A 20,366-nucleotide genomic window follows, 5' to 3' on the forward strand; every position below is an offset into this window, starting at 1 on the left:
TCCCCCTCCCCAACCCCTGGGGTGAATCTGGTACCTGAAGGCCCGGATGGTAATGAGGCCTTCCACAGTTTCAGCAAAGTGCGAGAGCAGCGGGAGCTGGGTGGTGTCATCCAGCTGCTGCAGGTCCCTGTGCCCGGGAACAGAGCGGGATGGTTAGGAGGGCAGGCTCCGGGCTCAGCCTGGGTCTGCATCCGAGCTCGACCCCTTTAACCATGTGGGCAAATGGTTTTGCCTCTCTAGATCTCAGTCTCTCACCAGTCAATGGTACCACCCCATCAAGCAGTTGCGAGGACTGGACAGCTTGTGTAAGTAAAGTGCTTAACCCGCATGCTGGCACAGTCACTGCTATCCTGGGCATCACCGACCCCTCCTCTATACCTCTGTCCCTGTGCTTCTGCTGCATAGCCTCTCTTTGCAGGGAGGCTGGGCAGGCACGGTTAGTTCCCTTGCACAGGTGAACAACCTGAACCTGAGACAGCTGGTCGAAGGAACAGAAAGGCAACCCCAAAGCTTCCAGTCCCTCCCCAATAACCACAACAGATTTCAGCACATCACAGGTCAGGTCAGACTCTAAAGAGCTCCAAAGGGGGAAAGGCCAGCAGTTTCCATGGAAACAGCATTGCTCCTGCTCTCCACAGCTGCACCTTGACAGGCTGGGATGCAGAAAGCAGCTTTCCTGGACAAACCGTCTCCAGGGCCACAGTGGGTGCTAGGGGAACAGGGCAGTTACCCTGGCAGAGGAAATGCACGTTGTAAAACAGCTTGTAGTGTTTAAACAGCCACCATGTTTTGCGAATGTCAGTGCACTATGGATACATTGTGGGTACCAGAGGATGCTGGACCAAATAGGCAAAACGCAATTTATACAAGTCTTGATCCTTTGGTCAAGGTAATTGAGGCCAAAATGTACCTAAATTTAATTACTATTATTGCTAATCAGCATTTTGACTCCAGTTTTTAACCAACTTTTGCACTTGGGAAAGGTACTTAATCTTTCTCACCATAACTCATAGTAAGAAATACATTTTATATCATAACACACCCCTATGCCACCCAAACAAAGCTTCCATGAAGCAAAGCTTACTGTTACTATGTGAATACGGTCTGATATTTTCCGTTTTATCTCTTTTCTTTTTAAATGCTGATTATAACCTATGATAGTGATTTCATGACCCATGGCTAGGTTGTAATTGGCATCTTGAGAAACGCTGGCCTAGAGGTTCTTTAAAATTGTCCCTACGATCCTTTGACTCTAGGAGTTAAATAGAATCATTCCCAGAAACAATTCCTAGGGAATGTTCTGAGAAAATTTTGAGGAGAAAAGAGGTGTGTGTGGCTCCAAGGCCCTGAGGGCAAATGTGATCATGAGGCTGGTGGTGAGCGACTCCCTGGTGAGGGGCTCCTGACCCACGTGGCTGGGATGTGTGGTTGCCATAACACCCCTCACATCAGGTGCCCTCTGACTTCACGCATCGGCAATCTGCCTGGTCACGGGACTCATACAACCCTCCTGAGACGCATTCTGGCAAAATGAATGAAGGGCATAAGCACGCACATACCCGGACCTAGCAGTTCCATTCCTGACCATAGCTCCCAAGGAAACAGTCCAGGTATTAGCTGCAGCCCGTGTGCCGACACAGGCTTACATTAGGAGAGTGGAATATGAATACTTCATTTCCTTCATGTCTGTTTTCCTTTGCATGGGGAACAAGACCCTACTACTTTTATGATAAAGACTAACCAGAGTACCAAACTGCCATTGCAAAGCACCTCCCACCCCCCTCCCCACCCCCAACCTCGGAGGTTGACAAATGATGCCACCACCTGGACGCCACCCGGAAGTACTTCTGGATGAAGTAGCACACGATGGCCAGGGGCAGGAGGGCCACGAGGAACACGGGTGTGACGTAGGAGATGACGGCCAGGGCCGAGACACAGAGCAGGGTGGAGCGGCTCAGGCACTCCAGCGTGGATGGGATGTGCTGAGGGAGGGAAGGAGAGAGAGGAGGGGAGTTTCCATATTTGATGATGTTCAGTGTGTTACTTGCTGCCAGGCTTTTCTCTCTCACACTATTATAGGCACACGTCTTATCTCTCCAGCTTCACTGTGAGCTCCCTGAAGGCAGGAGGCAGGACTTTGCCTTCTCACTATCTGGTACAATGGTAAATAAAGAACACAGGCTGAATCAAAATAAATATTCTCCACAAAGTCACCTTGGCCCAGCCAGTGTGGCTCAGTGGTTGAGCGTTGACCTATGAACCAGGAGGTCATGGTTAGATTCCTGGTCAGGGCATATGCCCGGATTTTGGGCTTGTTCCACAGTGTGGGGTGTGCAGGAGGCAGCCAATCAATGATTTTTTCTCACCATTGATGTTTCTATCTCTCTCTCCCTCTCCCTTCCTTTATAAATCAATAAAAAGATATATTTTTAAAAAATCAGTCACCTTGGTTTGGAATATGTTGGAACCTTCCTAGAGTGAGCCAGGGAGCTCTTGGATGGAAGCCAACCGGATGTGGTTTCCCTCAGCCTTATTATGAAGGCCTCACAGGGGGGCGTGGGCAGCATTATAATCAGATTGGGGCCCACTCGGTTCCTCCCCCAGGGCCCAGGTCACCGGATCTGGGGAAGCCAGCAACAGACAGGGGCCTGGCCTCTCTCCAAACTGGAGGACTGGGTCACAGTCCTGTGTACCTGGTCGATGGTATTGCAATCAGATGAAAATCTGTTCAGGATGCTTCCGAGGGGCGTGGTCTCAAAAAACCTAAGAGGCAACCAGAAGAAGTTACTCATCTTTTCTGTTTATTGAACGAGGGTAGTTATTTCTTTCATTTTGGTGTCTCTGGAGTCATCCCTGGGTCTAACCTTTGCAAGTCTATAGCCATCCGGCCTGAGTCCCTGAGAATTCCCGCAGCAGCCCAAAGGGGTGCTGGCCCCTTCCTGGCCTCTCTTACTATCAAGCCCATGTGTGACCACTGCCACCTTCCTCAGCTGCTCCCCAGGCCTGACTCACTCAGCAGCTGTCCTCCCTGGGACATAGAGTCCTCTCCAAGAGACAACCAGTTAGGGGAACAGGGCCCTGGGGACACCCTGTCAGCTGGCTGACCCTGCAAGGCCACTCTGTCTGTCATCACTCAAGCTGTGACACAGAGCCGGCCTAACCCCAACTAGAGCATTTCAGACCCCCAGATATGAGACAAATAGAGGGTAAATAAACTTTGAGGCCATCTCTCTGGGCCACAGAGAGGCTGAAAAGTAAATAATGGAGTTAGGTGGTGAGCTCTGGCATTGACAAGGGTGGGGCCAGATGACCTGTTGGCCTGTGGATTCTTAAGCCGAATTGGCTAGCCAGCTGGGCAGTGACTTCTTTTATACCAAGTGGTCTTTAGGGTTTTTATTCATGTCATTACAGAAGATTAGAGCAGCTACACCATGTGCCCAGTGTCAGAACCTGAAGTCTGGCAGAGGGAGGACAGAGAGGAGGAGAGCTGAACCCATGGTTGGAGACAGGCAGATGGTACCTGCCTAGGGAAGGGAAACTAACATTTATGCAGAGCCTGCAGACCCTCGCTTTGGAAGACTGTTATGATAACTAGATGAGTCAACCATATAAAATGCCTAGCACTGTGTCTGGCTGAATAAATGCCCATTTCCCTCTGTTTTCTGCATTGAGGAGGGCACTTTTACAAACACTTGAGGCTCCTTGAGTCATGCCCAACAGCTTGTAACAGAGATTGTATATCCCCATTTTAAAGATGGGATGACTGAGGCCTACATAATAGTGACTTGCCCACAGCCCCAGCGTGGTGGGGGAGAGGGGTACCTCATGGGAGCCAGGATGATCTGGTTCAGCAGACTGCGGTGCAACTTCTTGGCCACCTTCAGCCCCGTCCACTCTACTGTGACAGATGTGACCAGGCAGAGCATGATGCCCAGGCTGCAGAGCACCGTGAACACCATGGCGTAGACGGTCTGGTCAAGGGAGCATTCCTGGGCCAGGCAGAAAATGAGGCAGAGTCCCGGGGGTGTCTATGGCTCATCCCCCTCCCCAACCTCCCTCCCCGCCGGCCCTTGCCCTGGAGCTGCTGGCCCCACCTGGCTGAGGGAGCAGTTCCTGGCCATGGGGCTCAGAGTCAGGGCGCTGTCCGTCCACTTGGCCAGCCAGTAGTCAATGGCCACCAAGACCATGTGCTTGAGCAGCTGGGAGAAGACGAGCAGCGACAAGAGCAGGATGCCAGCAGACGACAAATACTTGGCGCAGGCTCTCCATGGGATCTTGGCGCGCTGGTGCAGCACCGACGACAGGTTGTCCTCCTCCTCACTCTCGGCTGCCTCCTCTGCAGGCCACAAGAACCCACCCTGTGGCTTCACATTTCACAGTCCTCTGAGGGTGGAGCAGGGGCCATGTTCTCCCCACTTACAGATGGGAAGACTCAGGCACACAGAGGGGAAAGGGTAAAATCAAAGGCATACTATCTTACCACCCTCAGGACCTCAAACCTTAGCCTCCCAGGGAATGATTAGACCTCAGGCCATGATTGTACTCCCAGTCCCACTGTCTGTACCTTCCTCCTCTTCCTCATCCTGTAGGAGGCCATCTCTCGAGGACATGGCCCGAGGCAGGCCCTGGGGTGGCTCTGGGACTTTTCTCTCCACGATGGTCTCCTGAAAGACAAATGGGGCCTGGCTAATGTCCTCAGGTGTGCAGAGGGGAAAAGAGAGGATGGGGGCAACCACCCCTGGTAATGAACAGTGTCAATTTCCAGGTTGCCCCTGCCTCTAGAAGGGTCCAGATGGACACATGTTTGTACTGCCTTCTCTCTCTCTGTCTTTTAAAAAAATTATTCTTTATTGTTGAAAGTATTCCATAAATCCCTTTTTATCCCCCATTGACCACCTACAGCCCCCCACCCCACCCCCCGCACTGCCTTCTCCATCAGCTAACAACTCCCCAAAGTCCCTGGGGGAGATACTTCTCCCTTATTCTTAGTCTCTGTGATATGGGAGGGCAGGCAATTCTCCCTGGCTCCAGGGGTGGGCCTATGACACAGTACTGGCGAATCCTCACATTCCACATCCTTGGCCACAATGATTTGTTCAGAGGTGGGCACATGACCAAATTGGACCAATGAGAGTCAGCCCTGGGACTTTTGCTAAACAATCCTGGAAGAGGCACTCTCTTTCTGACAGTTGTTGATCTGTGAGAATGTAAACCTGAAACTGCCAATGGCCCTCACAGCTACCATGGGAATGAAGCCATTTTGAGGGGAGCAGAGCCAAGGGATGGGGAGAAACAGATCCCTGGTGACATTGTTTAACTGCCTGGATCCAGCTCTATCTGAAGTTATGATACCCTGGACTTTCTGGTTTCATGAGTAAATAATCCTTAATCCCCCCCTTTTTTTTTCTTTGCTTAGCCAGTTTGAATTGATTTTCTGAAACTCTGTAAAGTAAATGGTATCTGACTACCTCAGGATAAGGGGAGGGCATCCTCCTGATTCTGCCTTGGGTAGTGGGCACAGATTCTGTTCAACCTCTGATAGGAGCAAGTTTATACTCCGCTCTCGCATCTGTCCTTTGGGGGGTTTCCTGGGACCAGCGAGGGCAGGAAGGCCTTTATGAGGTTAGGTCTAGCAGAACCTGCTTCTCAGGCGGTGGCTGCTTGGTCCAAGGATATACCCACCTTCTCCAGCTCTTGGTCCTGCCGGTTCATGAGGGTCTTCCAGTGCTCAAAGAGCTGGCACTCAGACCTCTGGAAGTCCTTGAGCGTGCCCTCCCTCTGGATGGTGCCATCTTTCATGGCGATGATCTGGAAAGGCAGTAACAAACCCTGCTGAGGGCTGGCTGGGGATATGGAGTGGAGGTCACACCCCGCCTGACTGAGGAGTCAGAGGTGGACATATACATCCTTTTCCCACCACAAATGGCCTCTGGTTTGCCCACTGCAGCAAGCTGGTGGTGATAACCTACCCTCACCAACACACTCCCAGGATTTAGGGTTTGGTACATCTGGGGGGTAATTCTCAATGGTTGCCAATGGTTGATAGGAGGTTTGCAGAGCAACTTCGTGCATCCTGGTCAAGCTGCCTGGTTATCTGCAAGGCAGCTGTGGCAGCTGTTTTTGTACACTTAATGGGCTCATTGCACTCTACCCTTAGCTCCTCCTGAAGGCAGGTCTGAGAGGTTCTGCCAGCTTTGGCAAAGCATCTGTTGGCTTAAATGTGTGGCCACACCTCTTTGAAATCAGTAAAACTTATTTTATTTGTGACACTCAGTGTTTCACACTCATGTGGACTCGTGATTAATTTAGACACCTACCCCTGCTCCTCTCACCCCCAAACACCCCTTGGGGGTTTAGGGAAGGGTGCCGGGAGTCCTATCCACTGATACTCCAAGAAACCAGGTACCTCCATGCTTCCCTTCTTTGGATTAAGGATTGTCATGCAATCTCGTCAAGGTCACCATGGAAACTCAGGCATGAACCTGCACCTGTTTTAATAGCTTTTTCTTTTTGTAATTTGGACTTTTCCCCCTTTTCCATAGTGGAGGGAGGGTCTCGCTACATGTAGAAGGGAGACTTATTTAGGGAGGATTAGAAGGGCCAATTGGCACAGGCAGACCTGAAGCTTAGGGAGGACCTCAATTTTCAGGGGCAACTCTGAGTAGGGTTTAGGCAAGGCCCAGATGTCAAAAGCCACGTGATTTTCATCTTAAAAACGAAGTGTTTTCCAATGAATTAAAAAGAAACTATGTGTAGATGTTGAGGGGTATGTGGATTTAGTTAAATGTGGGGTTCACAAAATTGCATTCCACCGATAATATGGAAGTTCCTGTTACTACTGCTATCGTTTGTTTCCAGATGGGAAAACTAAGGCACACAGAGGGTAGAGTAAAATCAACTTGAATCTGACCCACCGGATGGCAGGAAGCTGGTTTTCCCATCCAGTGGGCATCCCAAAGGCCAGGGGGATGAGCTATGTAACTGAGCAGGATGCAGAAGGTAGGAACTGAATGTCTACTTTTTTCTGAGACTTCTCAGAGCCAGCCCTTGTGGTACCCAGGCCAGGATGGGAATGCCTGCAGCTCTAGGTGATAGCAAACCCTTGGGCTGTGCAGGTCTCCCTGATCTGCCCAGTCTGCATGAAGCCATCCAGTGCTGATCTCTTCTGCTTGGTGGCCCTCAGACACTGCTATGAGACATCTCATTAACTTCGTAGAATATGGCAGACTGCCTCTCCCACCTCAGCCCCCCGCAGCTTGATGTCCCTGTGGCCCCTCACCCAGTCTGCGTGCGGCAGGTATTGTAGCTTGTGGGTCACTAGGACCACCGTCCTCTTATCGTCTCTGAGGAGCTCGAGGATCCCGGCCTGCATCAGGTGGTCACTCAGGTGGACATCCAGAGCTGAGAAGGGGTCATCCTGGACAGAGAGGAGAAGGTAGGGGCAAGTGCAAAGGGAGGGGGTGACAGTGAGTACAAAAACCAGCAGAGTTATATCAGCTCTGGTCTAGGGACTAATTAGCTGTGTGGCCTTGGACAATGTACCTCAGCTCTCTGGGCCTCAGTTGCTTCATCTTAAAATGGGGCTGTTATCAGCTATCATTCTCAAACAGTGGTTCCCCATAGTCTATGAAGCCTGAATTCCTTAGCGTGGGAATCCAGGCCCTTTACAACCTGCTCAGTCTTCCTTCCTTTCAATCTCACTGCTCACCTATCTCGCCCAAGTTCCCTACACTTCAGGTTTCCAGGGAACTTGCGATTCCAGGCCTTTGTCTACACTGTTCCTTCTGCCTGGAGTCTGATGTACCTTTTGTCTGCCTGGCGAACTCCTCCTCATCCTTCAGTGTTCCACCCAAGCACTGGCTCTTCCTGTGTCCTTTCCTGACCCCCCACACCTAGCCTCCCCTCCTCTCTGTTCCACCAATACTCTGCCCAAAGCCAGATCTGATAGTTATGTACATGAGGCCCCTAAGAACTGAGGCTCCCCTTTTCCCCCCCAAAAGAAAACTGAGACCTTCTTGTGCCTGGTACAGAGTAGTACCTTAATAAAGTTTGCTGAAATCAACTAAAATATCCACTTTACTTCTTTCTAACAAGGTTGTTTAAAGTTCACACGGGATCCTGAATGAGCCAGGACTTTGTGAAGTGCTGTACATGAGTCAGTTACAGACTGTGAACCTGACATCATGACATGTGTTTAGTAGGGAGTGTTTATGTGTGTTGTGGAGAAGAGAGAATAAAGCTGGGATCAGAGACCTGAGGTTCCTCTTCCAATTCTCTCTCTAAATGGCCCCCTCTTTTTTCTTGTGTAAGTGACCCACACTTCAAGGCCCTCCTCCAGGAAGCCTTCCCTGAGTACTCTAGTCCTCACAGTTGTCTTCCTGGACAAGTCTCCTCGTAGTTGGTGCCACACAATTTGACTCTCAGCTGGACTGTGGCTCTTGAGTAGAGGTAAGCTCTGCCTCCCTATCTGCACCTTTGAGGCCAGTGGTTTTCCAGTATCAATCAAGGCACCTAACAAAGAACTTGGCATGGAGTAGGACACGGATAGCTAATAAGTTTGCTCTCATGTCTGATGGCTAGTGGTTACCCAGAGTACTGTGTTGAGAAGGATTCCGAGGACAAGTTAAGTTTCTGTGGGAAAAAATTCTGTGATCAACTAGCAATGTCTGCTGTGGGCATAACATGGGAAGTGGCAGCACACACTCAATGTACTAGTCATTCTCACAGTCAGGCTAAGTAAGTACTGATAGGTTGGGCTCTCCTACAAAGAAGTGGCCTGTCACTACTACTTGCTTTCCCTCATGGCTACTGTGGAGCTCAGTGTGAAGTCCACAGTGGGCCATTTGCACTATCCTTGTCTCAGTTTCCCCATTAATAAGATGAATAAGTAATATCTCTGGCAGGAGAAGTTTGTTCCTGAAGAGGGAGGTAGTTGGTGATGGTGTGTGTGTGTGTGTGTGTGTGTGTAGGCAATGAGCCAGGGAGGCAAGCCAGACACGAGGGCCCCTAGGGAGGTGCTGGCTGGTGCACTCACCAGGAAGACGACGTTGGTATGCTGGTAGAGGGCTCGGGCCACGCTGATTCGCTGGCGCTGACCACCAGACAGGTTGATGCCCTGTCACCAAAGGGGAGGAAAGGTCACACCCTCATAGCCCTCAGGAGAGACTGTCCTGGCACCTACTCGACTGTGAGCTCTCTGGGATGGAGGCCTGGCTCTGTCCATCTCTTTGTCCCCCCCTCACTTTGCAGAGAGAAGGCACTTGTATATGTTCACTGCATTCAGTGGGAAGTGGGGCATATAATCTCCAAGTCCTTGATGAGTCATCATATAAGTGCTAGGGACCATATGATGACTCATCAAAAACCAAGACAGAGGATGTAGGGGTTTCATTATACGCAAGGAGGATGGCCACTGGAGAATCCTATTGTCTAAGCTGTGGAGGAGGGGCCCCACCTGGGAAGTGAACAGAAAGAGCATAACCCCAAGCCTAGCACAGTGCTGTGGGAGCTCCCAGTATATCCCCGGGGCCTGGACGAAGGAGATGTCAGTCATCTCCAGCCTGGGAAGGTGGTAAGCTTTCTGCACCAAGCAGGGCTGGAAACTTGCCATGGACGGCCCCCAGCCTGGGTTCAAGGAGATGATTTTGACCCCATTGCAGGAAGCTCTGCAGGCTTCACCCTCTCTCATTTCCCAGGTACCTGCTCTCCATGACAAGGGTCTGGGCCTGGTGGTGGTGATGGGTGGGGACCAGGGGAGGTTGAGGTCCCCAGTTTTGAGACAACCCCTTGGAGGCTCTACTAACCCGTTCCCCAATCTGGGTCTGGTCTCCATGGGGCAGGATGTCGATGTCCGGCTGCAGGGAGCAGGCTTCGATGACCATCTTGTACCTGGAGTGGGGTGGGGCGGGGACACAGCCGCTCAGCCTGACCAGAGTGGGGCCTGAGCACTGGCAGGGGGTCATTAGCCTCCAGGCAGCTGTGCCAAGGTGAGCAATGGCTTTAATGGGTCTCCTGCTTGGGTGCAAGCAAACACCATGTGAGCTTAAAAACAGCTGAGGGCAGCACGCTCCACGGGCTTGGAGCAAGTTAAATATTTGAAGGATGGAATTAGATGGCAGCAAATATACCACATAAGTGACAAGAGAGGGCCCAGGGCCCCTGTGCAGTGGGAAGAGTGACAGTCAGAGCCCACGCTTGGGGCGCTGCCAGGGAAAATTACTGCTGGTTGGTTTAGGCAGTAGTGATAACGGCTGGTCAAATATTTGCCCAGCCTGCTCCTCTCGTACTTCTCGGGCCAGCTCTTCACCTGGCAGGTGCCAGCCAGGGTGCACAGAGGAGGCATCAGAGTGTCTGGATGACATGCACTTGGGTATCAGGCAGCCTTGGATTTGAGACCCATTTCATCACTTAGTGGCTGGGTGGCCTTGGACAAGTTACCTAGGCTTTCTGAGCCTTGGTTTCCTCACCTGCAAAATGAGAATGCGAATAGTACCTGCCCTCTGGGATTGCTGTGAGCATTAGAGGAAGTCACGTGCACAAAGAGCGTGGCACTGGGTCTGGTAAGAGCTCAGTCAATGTCAGTGGTTATTGTTCACTGGAGGGGAAAGAGTGCACAGGCCGAGGAGCGGGGGTTGGGGGGGTAGGGAATCATGAGCACAGAGACTCCTGGGGAGCTGGGTCGGCCTTCCCACCAGCCATAGGAGAGGGAAGCAGGGCTGCCGCACCTCCCTGGCCTCCCGCCCTCTCACAAGGGAGTTGGGCTGCCTGATGCCCGGGCTCATCTGAATTGTTTCCAGATGGACCATATGGACCAGGCTGGAATCCAGCTAAGCCGGCTGGAGCGTGGACGGCTGGGTGTGGGACATGGGTGGAAGGGCAGGGCAGAGGGTTGGGGCTTGGGGGCTGGTGCAGGTAGCTAATGCTGCCCATGGTCAATTTCTCCCTCCCCAGCCCACCTCCCTGTCAGAGGCTTTTACCGTTGTTTGTTGAAGGGACTCTCAAAGGTGATGTTCTCCTCCACGGTGGCATTTAGCAGCCACGGTTTCTGAGAAGCATAGGCCACAGGGCCTCTCTTCCTGGGAAAAGCAGGGTGGGAGTAGGGAGGTATTTTCAGGGCGCATTCTCAGAGGCACTTGTCCAGGTGATGACTTAAGCCAGAGCAGGTGGGTGCGGCGCTAAGGTGGGAGGTGCAGTTGGCGGAAATCTGCTGTGTGGCCCCTGGTGACGGCTTCTTTTCCAGGACCTGGGGCAGGCTTGGGTGTTGGGTGTTAGCTGACTGGGGGGACCTTAGCCCTTCCTTGCCCTACACCCCACATGCCCCACCCCTGCAGACTGTACCCCTTCCTGAGTCCTACCCAGAGCTAGGAGGGAACCAAGCAAACATTGGACCCCTGGTTTCTCCTTCATTGAATAGCTCTCAAACCATTCAACTTTGACATTAGCAGGTAACTCTCCAAATGGAACTTTTAAAGAAAGTGGAGCCAAGGAAACCACACTTAGTATAATGCAACTTTTGAACTACCCCCACCCCCCACCCCAAATTAAAAAAGAAAAGGAAAAGATGAGCATCAGATAAAAATGACCTGGTGGGGCCTGGCCGGTGTGGCTCAGTGGTTGAGCATCGACCTATGAACCAGGAGGTCACGTGCCGGGGTTGCAGGCTCGATCCCCAGTGTGGGTGTGTGGGAGGCAGCTGATCAATGATTCTCTCTCACCATTGGTGTTTCTATCTCTCTCCCTCTCCCTCTTGTCTCTGAAATCAATTAAAAATATATTTTAAAAAATGACCTGGTGGGAAGGAGCAGCTTGATGCACCGTGGCTTCCAAACCACCCCTTGGAGCACAGAGCCCTGTATGGCTCCTTCCTGGGGCCTGCCCTCCACAGTTCTCCTTGGCCTGAGACCCCCTCAGGAGGCCGGGCCTGGAGGGCAGTGCTCCCGGGGCACAGTACCTGAGGTCTGCTTCGGCTGCCGGCTCCCGCTCTGGGCTGCAGCAAGGGAAGAAAGATGCATTTTCAGGGTTCACGTGAGTGGACTGAGCTCTCTGCAGACATTTTGAGCTCCCTCAAACCCAGCACGAGGGTCTTTATCATCCCTGTGACCACGTCTGCAGCCACAATGCTGCATGGAGGGGTGTGGGAGTGGGGCGTGGCCATCCAGGGGGAGCCTCCACTGCTGGAACCCCAGAAGTGTCCAGAATCCATGTGGGGTAGGTAAGGAGGGTTCCCCGGGAAGGGTAAAGGGGAGAATGGGGGAAAGCCACCATTGGTGTAGGCTCATGGGGGAAGGGGACTTCTTGCATCGGAAGAGTAAGAGGACCAACACGTGGCTCCTCCAGACCCAGCCTCTGCATCAGGGCTCAAGTGCACCGCCCGAGGTCTCAGGCTGACACAGCTGCATCAACAGCTGGGACAGGGAGTGCTGTCTGGCTGGAGCCAGGCCTGGCTGGGCAGGCGACATTGTTGCCTGCAGTTTGTGGGTGGGAACCCATGGCTGATGAAACTCAGGTGGCGCCTAGAGAACTGAGAAGGGGTGATTTGCAGCCCCATGTGGTCCTCTCAGAAGACAACAGAGGAATCTGGGATCTGCCCCGAGAGACCCAGTCAGCTGCGGTGCCCACGTGCCCTGGACTGACCTGACCTGCTCCAGGACCAACTATTCTGTCCTGTTATTCTCGTCCGCACAAGCCTACTTATCACACACCACGAGGCCCGATTTTTGGCTCAAGAACTATGGTCACTATGGCTAGAGAGGCTGGGCCTGTCATCACACCCTGGCACTTGGGGACAAGGTGGGAGAAAGGGCAGAGAAAGACAGGGACATGAAACTCTAGTGTCAGAGAGCGAAGGCCAGACCTTAAACCTACATAGCTGAGTCACTCTCTCCAGTCCTGACCTCCACCACCTCAGTGTGTTTGAATGTTCTTGGGAGAGGTGAGCTTAGGGAGAGTTTTGAGAGTCGTAGAGCCCCACTAATCGATTTCACTTGGATTTTTTTTAGACAAGAACATAAAGCAGCAAGACCTAATGTTTTGTCTGGTCTGGGGGATACCCACCTCTTCTCTTTACAGCCATGTTTCTCAACTTTTTTTTCTCATAATCACCCCCTAGGGCCATTTTAGACAAATGTTTTCTAAGTGTCCTTTCTTGAACACATTTCTTATCCAATTCAGTGTTTTGTTTTTTTAAATTCACAAGGTTGTACAACCATCACCCCAATCTAATTCCAGAACATTCTCATCACCCTTAAATAAACCCTGCGCCCATTAGTAGTCACTCCTTTCCTGCCTCCCCCCCCCCCCCCCAAACTCAGTGGCAACCACAAACCTACTTTCTGGCTCTATCCGCCAGGAGATTTTAATCCCACAGGTATACTGTATCTCTGTTTATATACATGGCCACAAGTCATTGTAATGTCTAAGTTTTTCCTCTCCCCAAGAACCAGATTTTGTTCTGGTTGAGAAGGCCTCTGAAATTATGTAGGTGGCACACCCCTGAATCCATAATCAGTATCCCCACCACCATAAGCACCGCCCCCCTGCTGTGCCCCACACCCAACCCTTCCTTTATCCAGACCAACCGGCTTCCAACTCAGTTCCGAGGTTGTACCTGGGGTCCTCTCCCGTCTCGCTGTCAGGAAGGCTGCTGGGGCACAAATGGGAGGGAAAGAGCACCTGTTACTTCTCTCTCCATTGACTTTCTCTCCATCACCCTGGGTCTTTGGGGAGAAGCAATCCCCACTGTCTCCACTCCCCGCCCATTCCCAGCGTCCCAAGTGGCTTCCGTGGGGCACACACTGCTGTTCTCAATCTCCGCCTCTCTGGAAGCTGGGTGGGCACCCTCCCCGCTAGCAAGGGCTTCACCAGTGCTCCTGGCACGGTCAGAGCAGCAGTGAGGCCGGCTGGCTGGCACCAACATCGGCTTATAGTTGGGAAAACTAAAGCTCAGCGAGGGAAAGGGACGTTTCCAGGGTCATAATCATTTCCCACAGTGCTTCCAAACCGTGGAATGAGACCCAATAAGTGGATCTGAAATAAGTGAATTGCAACTGCACTGAAAAAAACAACAACACCAAATCAGGGTGGTCAAGATATGTAATTTTTTGTGTGCAATTGTTTGTCTTGTTTATCAAGGAATAAATGAATGTAGTGGACTGTGATGTAAAATGCATTGCTTACTGTGGATTCTAGTAAATGTGGTTTTTAAAACACTGAGTGAGCTGACCTGAATTTTGGTACCAGTTTTGCCTGTGCTCTTTCTTCTGCCTCAGGCCACCTCTCAACCTTTCGTGTGGTTTTTTGTTTTTGTTTTTTAAAACGCTGAGTGAGGTGACCTGAATTTTGGTACCAATGCTCTTTCTTCTGCCTCAGGCCACCTCTCAACCTTTCAGAAGCAGCCTCCTGCCAATGAGATGTGTACTCTGACAGGCGCATTTGGGGAAAAGGAATCTGCTTTCAAGTAGATCTTACGTAACAATACTGAAACCAGCGAACACTTACTGAGCTGTTATAAGCACTGTGATGAGCACTGGGACAGTACTATCTATTTTAAATCTCAAAAGAACCACACGAAGGAGGTTTGTTTTGACTGTCCCCACTTTACGAAGACAGTGAGGCGCAGAGAGGTGAAGTAACTTGCCCAAAGTCACAGAGCCGGTAAGCAGCAGAGAAAACAGATTTGTCTGGCTCCAAGGCTCCATATTCTAATGACCACGCCACATAACTTCACTGCGATGGCCGTGCCATAGCTCTGATAAACGCCTTCTTGTCAGAATGGACAGAAAACAGGGGCGGAAAGAAGCCTGAGGAAATGAGGAAGTTCTTTTCTGTCTCCAGCTGAGGGGCAGGGCTGACTGGAGACCCTGATGGATATGTCATCACTAGTCTCCAATCTCTGTGGTCTCACTCCATTCTCTCAACCCAACCCAACGTTGGGTCCCTAAACCATCAGATAGCTGTAATTTATGGACAAGCTGGTAACGTGAGCAGGATAAAAAAATCCAAGCTTACAAATTCCAACTGTGCGGCCACAGCCCAGATAAGCTTATCTGTGGAGTCTCCTGCCTTGATTGCTTCCAGAGTTGCAAAGGCCGTCATTTATCTGGAGGAAAGCGCATCTGCGGGCTCCCCGAGGACCAGGCCCACAGTGAGCTCTCTCTGCCCTAATTCAGTTTGCACCATTGTCTGGGCTGCTCAATTAGCCCTTATAATGGACTCGCTCCCTCTCTAATCAGCTCCTGTGCAAGTCTTTTCTCCCAGTGGGATTTTAAAGCAGGAAGAGCATCTTTCAGCCCCCACAGTGCAGAGCACACGACAGATCTGTAATAAAGGGAGGTTGTTAACTGACAAGTTAATCATTTGGGAAGAAGGGAGGGGACTAGCATGCAATGTAGGTGTCCTCATGCCAGCCATGAAGTGAAGTTGCTTATATTCACCACTTCATCCTCACAGCAACCCTAGAAACAGGTGTCAGTATCCCCATTTTACAGATGGGGAAACTGAGGGTTAAAGTTTGCATAATGTGCCCAATGGTACAGAGCTGGGAGGAGGGGGAAGCTGGAGTGAATCCAGGTTCTTCCTCTCCTCTTTCTAGTGTAGTCCCAGCTTCCCTAGACTCAGCCTTTCAAGATGTATATGTCTATGTTTTAACCTGAGAAGTAAAGAATGGTATATGTGGCACACACCTTTTCTCACTGATTACTGAGCTCTTCAGTGAGTGTTGGGGACATTCTCCCATGCTTGCGCTTTGGGGACCAAGCACTGAGCTGAACAGACAATTTCTCCAGTTTTCCAAGCCCAATATCCTTCCCTCTAGCCAGCCATGAGCTGGGCACGTGAGTGCATCAACCTGAATGAAGGCACAGAACCTGCCCTGCAGGAGCTCACAGTCTGGTAGAGTGAATCAGACAAGTACAGAACGTTGTAAGGGCCAGAAGAAATGTAGAGCAAGAAAGTATTATAGAAGCATTGAAGGGAAGGTGCACACAAACACGTATGCCAGTGCATAGAGAAAAGACTGGAAACTTTTGGGCGATGGGATGTTAGGCGGCTTTTATCTTCCTTATACTTGTGTATCTTTTCTAAATTAATGCACATCCTTTAGACTCAGAGAAAAATGTAATTTTAAAATGCAGTTTGGAGGAGGAAGAAATCTGAGGAAGTAAGGAAGGGCTGGTAGGAATTACAGCAGAGCTGAGCCTTGGAGGGGGAAGCACTGAGACAGTGGCGATGGAGGGAGGGGCGCTGGGACAGGGGAGGAGGCAGGAGAAGTGGAAAGAATAAGGGCTCTGACGTTTGTATCTGAGAGGCTACTCTACTCACTGGTTGCGCAATCTTAGGCAAGCCCCTTTACTTAGGGGAACCTCTGTTTTCTCATCTGTAAAATGGGGGTAATGGCACAAACCTCACAGGGACACTGGAGAATAACTTATAATATAGCTCGTAGCTGGTTGGAGGGAAAGACCTGGGGCTGAAGAACTGGGGTGGGGGCGTCATCATCTTTTCAGCTCAGGGCTTGGTCCCAAAGGTGCAGGAAGAGCAGGAACTGAATGGCTCCAGCACTCATTAAGACCCCAGCAGTAAGTAAAAAGGGAAGAGGTGGACATTGGGGTTGGAAGAAGTTACGACTCATAGGTCTCTACGTTCTGTTCATCTTGCCACAGGCAGGCTTGTTGTTGCCCTGAAATGTTACCTTTTCTACCCACAGTTCCTTTTCCAAATGATGCCATTGGGTCCTCATGCCCAATCTCTGAGAGAGGAAAGGGTTTTCTCACTGTCCAGCTGAGGAAACTAAGTTTCAGGGAGGTGAAGTAACTTGCCCAAGGTCACACAGCTAGAGAGGCAGAGTCAGGCCTACAAACAGAGACCATCTGATTCCCAAGCTTGGCTTCACAGTGTCCCTTCTCCTGTCTGCCCACCATCCCCCCACACCTGCCTCCTCCAGGAAACCTGGGGTGCACCTGAACCCTGGGCCCAACGCCCCAAAAGCTCCAGGAACTATATGAGCAAATGGGACTCAGTCCTGAGAGGAGCCTATTTCTCATCCCTGAGGAATCAGGGGTCTCTGGAGGCAGCCTTCACACCAACCACCGCAATACAACAATGTTCAGAGGCAGGCCCAAGGCAAGCAGGGCCTAATGCATGGTTGCCATGTGGAAGCCTCGGCAGGGGTGGGGGCCGGGCAACTGGGAGCCCTAGGGAGGCTGATTTGCACAGGGAGGTGGGACCTTTTCCCCACTGGATGCTTTCCCTCGGGGCCCAGCTTCCTGCTGGCTCCCTGGGGATGCTTAAAATCATTCTACTGCAGACACTAATGGCCCTATTCTTTATTTTCAGGGAAAAGATTTCATTTAAGTACATCTGCTAACATTGCCTTTTTATAACAATGCTTTCCTCTTAAAGATTAAGGAGAGAGTTTGCAAATTCCCAGGTTGATAGTGCATTGAGCAGAGAGCTGGGCAGGGACTGGCGACCAGTATGAAAGGGAGTCACATGATCCCCCCCCTCCCCCGCCGAGAGCTGGACCCAGGAGGCTGACCTGCCAGATCTGCTCAGGGCTGCTGCAGCAACTCTCCAACCCAGAATGCCAGACCTCACCCAGTGGACCCTCGGGGCCTGCCCGGGGGTCGGTCTGCTTGCCTCTGTCCACCCAAGACTGGTGACTGGTAAGCTCTCTGAGGCAGGGGCCAGGTTTTCTGCTTAGTAGTCTGGACAGAGGGGTTCACAAAATCCACATCTTATGTTGAGCACCTGGGGTCCAACATGGAATAATCCTCCAGCCCTGTCCTCAAGGAGCTCAGTGTCAGGGGGAGACAGCCACAGGCAATCACAGTGCAGTGAGAGATGCGCACTAACAGGGCTCACTCATTCCCAATGTTGGTGGAGAGGTTGGGTGTTGAAATTCTGGGTTAGGGGAACAGCTTGGGCAAAGGAGAGACACATAACAACACATTTATGCTGGCAGTCTCTTGAAGGTCATACATCGTTTCTGGTTCACTCATTTAGCATATAAATTCATTTAGCTGAGCCACTGTGGATGCAGAGACAAATAAGAGGTGGTCTCTGTCCCCAGGGAGCACACCACAGTCTCCTGGGAGACAGGCTGGAGTACAATTAAAGAGCAATTTGTTCCTGGCATAGACATACATTATCAAAGAATAATATTTATAATAATATTTATAGGGCACTCATCACATGCGAGGTCAAACCTCATGTCCACCCCGTGGGTAATAAGGGAAACCTGGTGCAGGAAGGTCACAGAATTTTCCGAAGCACAGAGCCCCAGTTTGAACCCAGGCAGCCTGGCCCCAGAGCTGGCTCAGCCACACCGCTCATTTGTTCATTGAAGGAGTAAATGCACAGTTGTACAAACAAACTGATCTCCCAGAGCATTCTCCGTTCTGCGCCTCCTACTCCCCCATCTCCCAGCCTCGTGCCTCCTGGAACTCTTTCTTCCAGGCACTAAAAACCTCCATCCGGTCCCTCTTTCCCTCGGCTACTGGGAAGCTCCAAGCCAGGTGTGTATTAAATGCAGTAGCCAACTTCTGCCCAGGTTTCTGAACACCTTTTCCAAACGCTTCATTTCTTGGTTGCTTTTTTCTTTTTAAAAAGCTTCTATTTTATATGTATCTTTTATCAACTAGTCTCAAGTGCTTTCTGGGAATAGGTGAGTATAAATAATAGATTCGTGCTGGACTCAGCATGGGGTTCTGGCTCTTTAATTAAGATAGCGATCTTTCCCCACATGTTTGTCTGGGTTAATTTTGGCTCCTCAAAACATTGACTGAATGGTCTGCTCCAGCTTTGCTGAGGATCAAGCTGGAAACCAATGTTTGCACCCCACCCCCATCTCCGCTGAGTGAGCATCGGCTTTGGAATCAAATGGAACTGAGTTTGAATTCCATTTATCAGGGGGATGAATTAGGGCAACTAGTTTAACCGTCATCTATGAAATGAGAACTGTCAGCAGTACTCACCTTGCCGGTTGTCATGAGGAGTAAATGGAATAATGCATGTAGAGGACTTGGCAAGGTACCTGGCACATAGTAAGGGTAATGGGTACTCATGATGATGATGGGAATAACCAGTCACAGCATTTACTGAGTAACCACTGAACACACAGTAGGTGCTCAACAAATGCACAATGAAGGCATCCTTAACGGAGCAGGATGGTTGGAAGGAGGGCTGCCCACCCGCCCACTGTGAGTCTCTCCCCACTACCGGAGCCCTGAGGATGTGTGTGTTACCTGTTCCAGAAGACGGCCCCTGAGATCTTCTGCATCTCCCCCAGGGTGGCAAGAAGAAGTGAGGACTTGCCGCAGCCCACCTGCCCCACGATCATGGTCAGCTGGCCTGCAGGGCGGGAGGCCAGCAGATGGGGCTAAGGCCAGGAGGGAGTCTGAACCATCACCACCCAGAAAGACAGACAGATACGCCCAACCCTGGGGCCCCGTTTGCTTTCCTCCGATCTAGAATCCTCAAGGAGTCCTTTCGCTTTTGAACCTTTCCTTCTGGAAATCTACCCGCTCCTTTTCCTTCTTCACCAATGATTTCCCCCATCCCTCCCAAAGCTCTTCTTCTCCCTTCCACGGTTCCCCAGTGTGAGCCCAGCTCCTCACGGTCCCACTAACACCACCCTGAGTCTCACCTCCATCCCACTTTCATGCTCTGCTCAAGTTGCTGCCCCTGCCAGAATGGCCACCCTGCCTCCTGGCCTGAAGGACACTGCTTATACTGAGAAACCCCACCTCTTCCATAATGCCTTCCCTGGCTACTCGGGTCTGATCTTTTTGCAAAGTGCCCTACTGTCTTCCACCGATGGTTTGACATCAAGGTCCCCATCTTGCCCTGTCCTTGCTGCTGCACACGGACCCCTCGAGGATGAAGCCCCCCCCACCCCTAGCACCCACCATGAGTGCGCACAGAGCAGACACTCAATAAATGCTGATTTTTCTTGTTCTCTCCATTCGGTGGAGGCATGGGGAGGGGCACTTCAGACATGACTCTAAGGCGGCACCCCAGACCATGATGGAGGGGTGAGCGGGACCTTACCTCGGGGGATGTGGATGGTGATGTTGGACAGTGTGGGAATTCCGTCGGGGGTCCATGTGAAGAAGCCTCCAATGATCTTCAATGAAGGCAACACCCCACCAACCACAAGAGAACAGAAAGACAGCTGGATTTTCAGTGTTAAAGTCTCTTGCCTCCCCTCCTCCCTGAAAGCCAAAAAAACCACTGATTCCAGTCCCTGGGTCACTTCCAGGACAGGGGAGTAGAGAAATGGTCTTCTCATGCCCACCCCTGCCCGAGGCACCCTCCTGAGAGGGCAGCCACGCCCAGCCCCCCCCCCCCCCCCCCCACCCACCCCTGGC

At 51.4% G+C, this 20,366-nt stretch overlaps 1 protein-coding gene across 7 annotated transcripts in view; it reads right to left on the reverse strand.

The window, feature by feature from the left end:
• Window positions 1–20,366, reverse strand: part of ABCC8 (ATP-binding cassette, sub-family C (CFTR/MRP), member 8) — a 70,877-nt gene that overhangs the window by 8,599 nt on the left and 41,912 nt on the right. For 5 of the 7 annotated variants that reach the window (XM_014530955.1, XM_014530953.1, XM_014530956.1 and 2 more), the window contains 15 exons: window positions 20,047–20,122; window positions 19,242–19,347; window positions 13,607–13,642; window positions 11,951–11,986; window positions 10,977–11,075; window positions 9,804–9,888; window positions 9,035–9,115; window positions 7,280–7,417; window positions 5,683–5,808; window positions 4,565–4,664; window positions 4,095–4,336; window positions 3,823–3,989; window positions 2,694–2,763; window positions 1,825–1,982; window positions 35–127 (listed from right to left, as the gene is read on the reverse strand). In XM_014530955.1, the coding sequence (XP_014386441.1) occupies window positions 35–127; window positions 1,825–1,982; window positions 2,694–2,763; window positions 3,823–3,989; window positions 4,095–4,336; window positions 4,565–4,664; window positions 5,683–5,808; window positions 7,280–7,417; window positions 9,035–9,115; window positions 9,804–9,888; window positions 10,977–11,075; window positions 11,951–11,986; window positions 13,607–13,642; window positions 19,242–19,347; window positions 20,047–20,122 (1,613 nt within the window). The remainder of the gene's footprint in view (window positions 1–34; window positions 128–1,824; window positions 1,983–2,693; window positions 2,764–3,822; window positions 3,990–4,094; window positions 4,337–4,564; window positions 4,665–5,682; window positions 5,809–7,279; window positions 7,418–9,034; window positions 9,116–9,803; window positions 9,889–10,976; window positions 11,076–11,950; window positions 11,987–13,606; window positions 13,643–19,241; window positions 19,348–20,046; window positions 20,123–20,366) is intronic. The other 2 variants (XM_014530954.1, XM_014530957.1) reach the window with 1 other exon arrangement.

The sequence above is a fragment of the Myotis brandtii genome, unplaced genomic scaffold (assembly GCF_000412655.1).
Source record: "Myotis brandtii unplaced genomic scaffold, ASM41265v1 scaffold782, whole genome shotgun sequence".
Taxonomy (NCBI): Eukaryota; Metazoa; Chordata; class Mammalia; order Chiroptera; family Vespertilionidae; genus Myotis; species Myotis brandtii.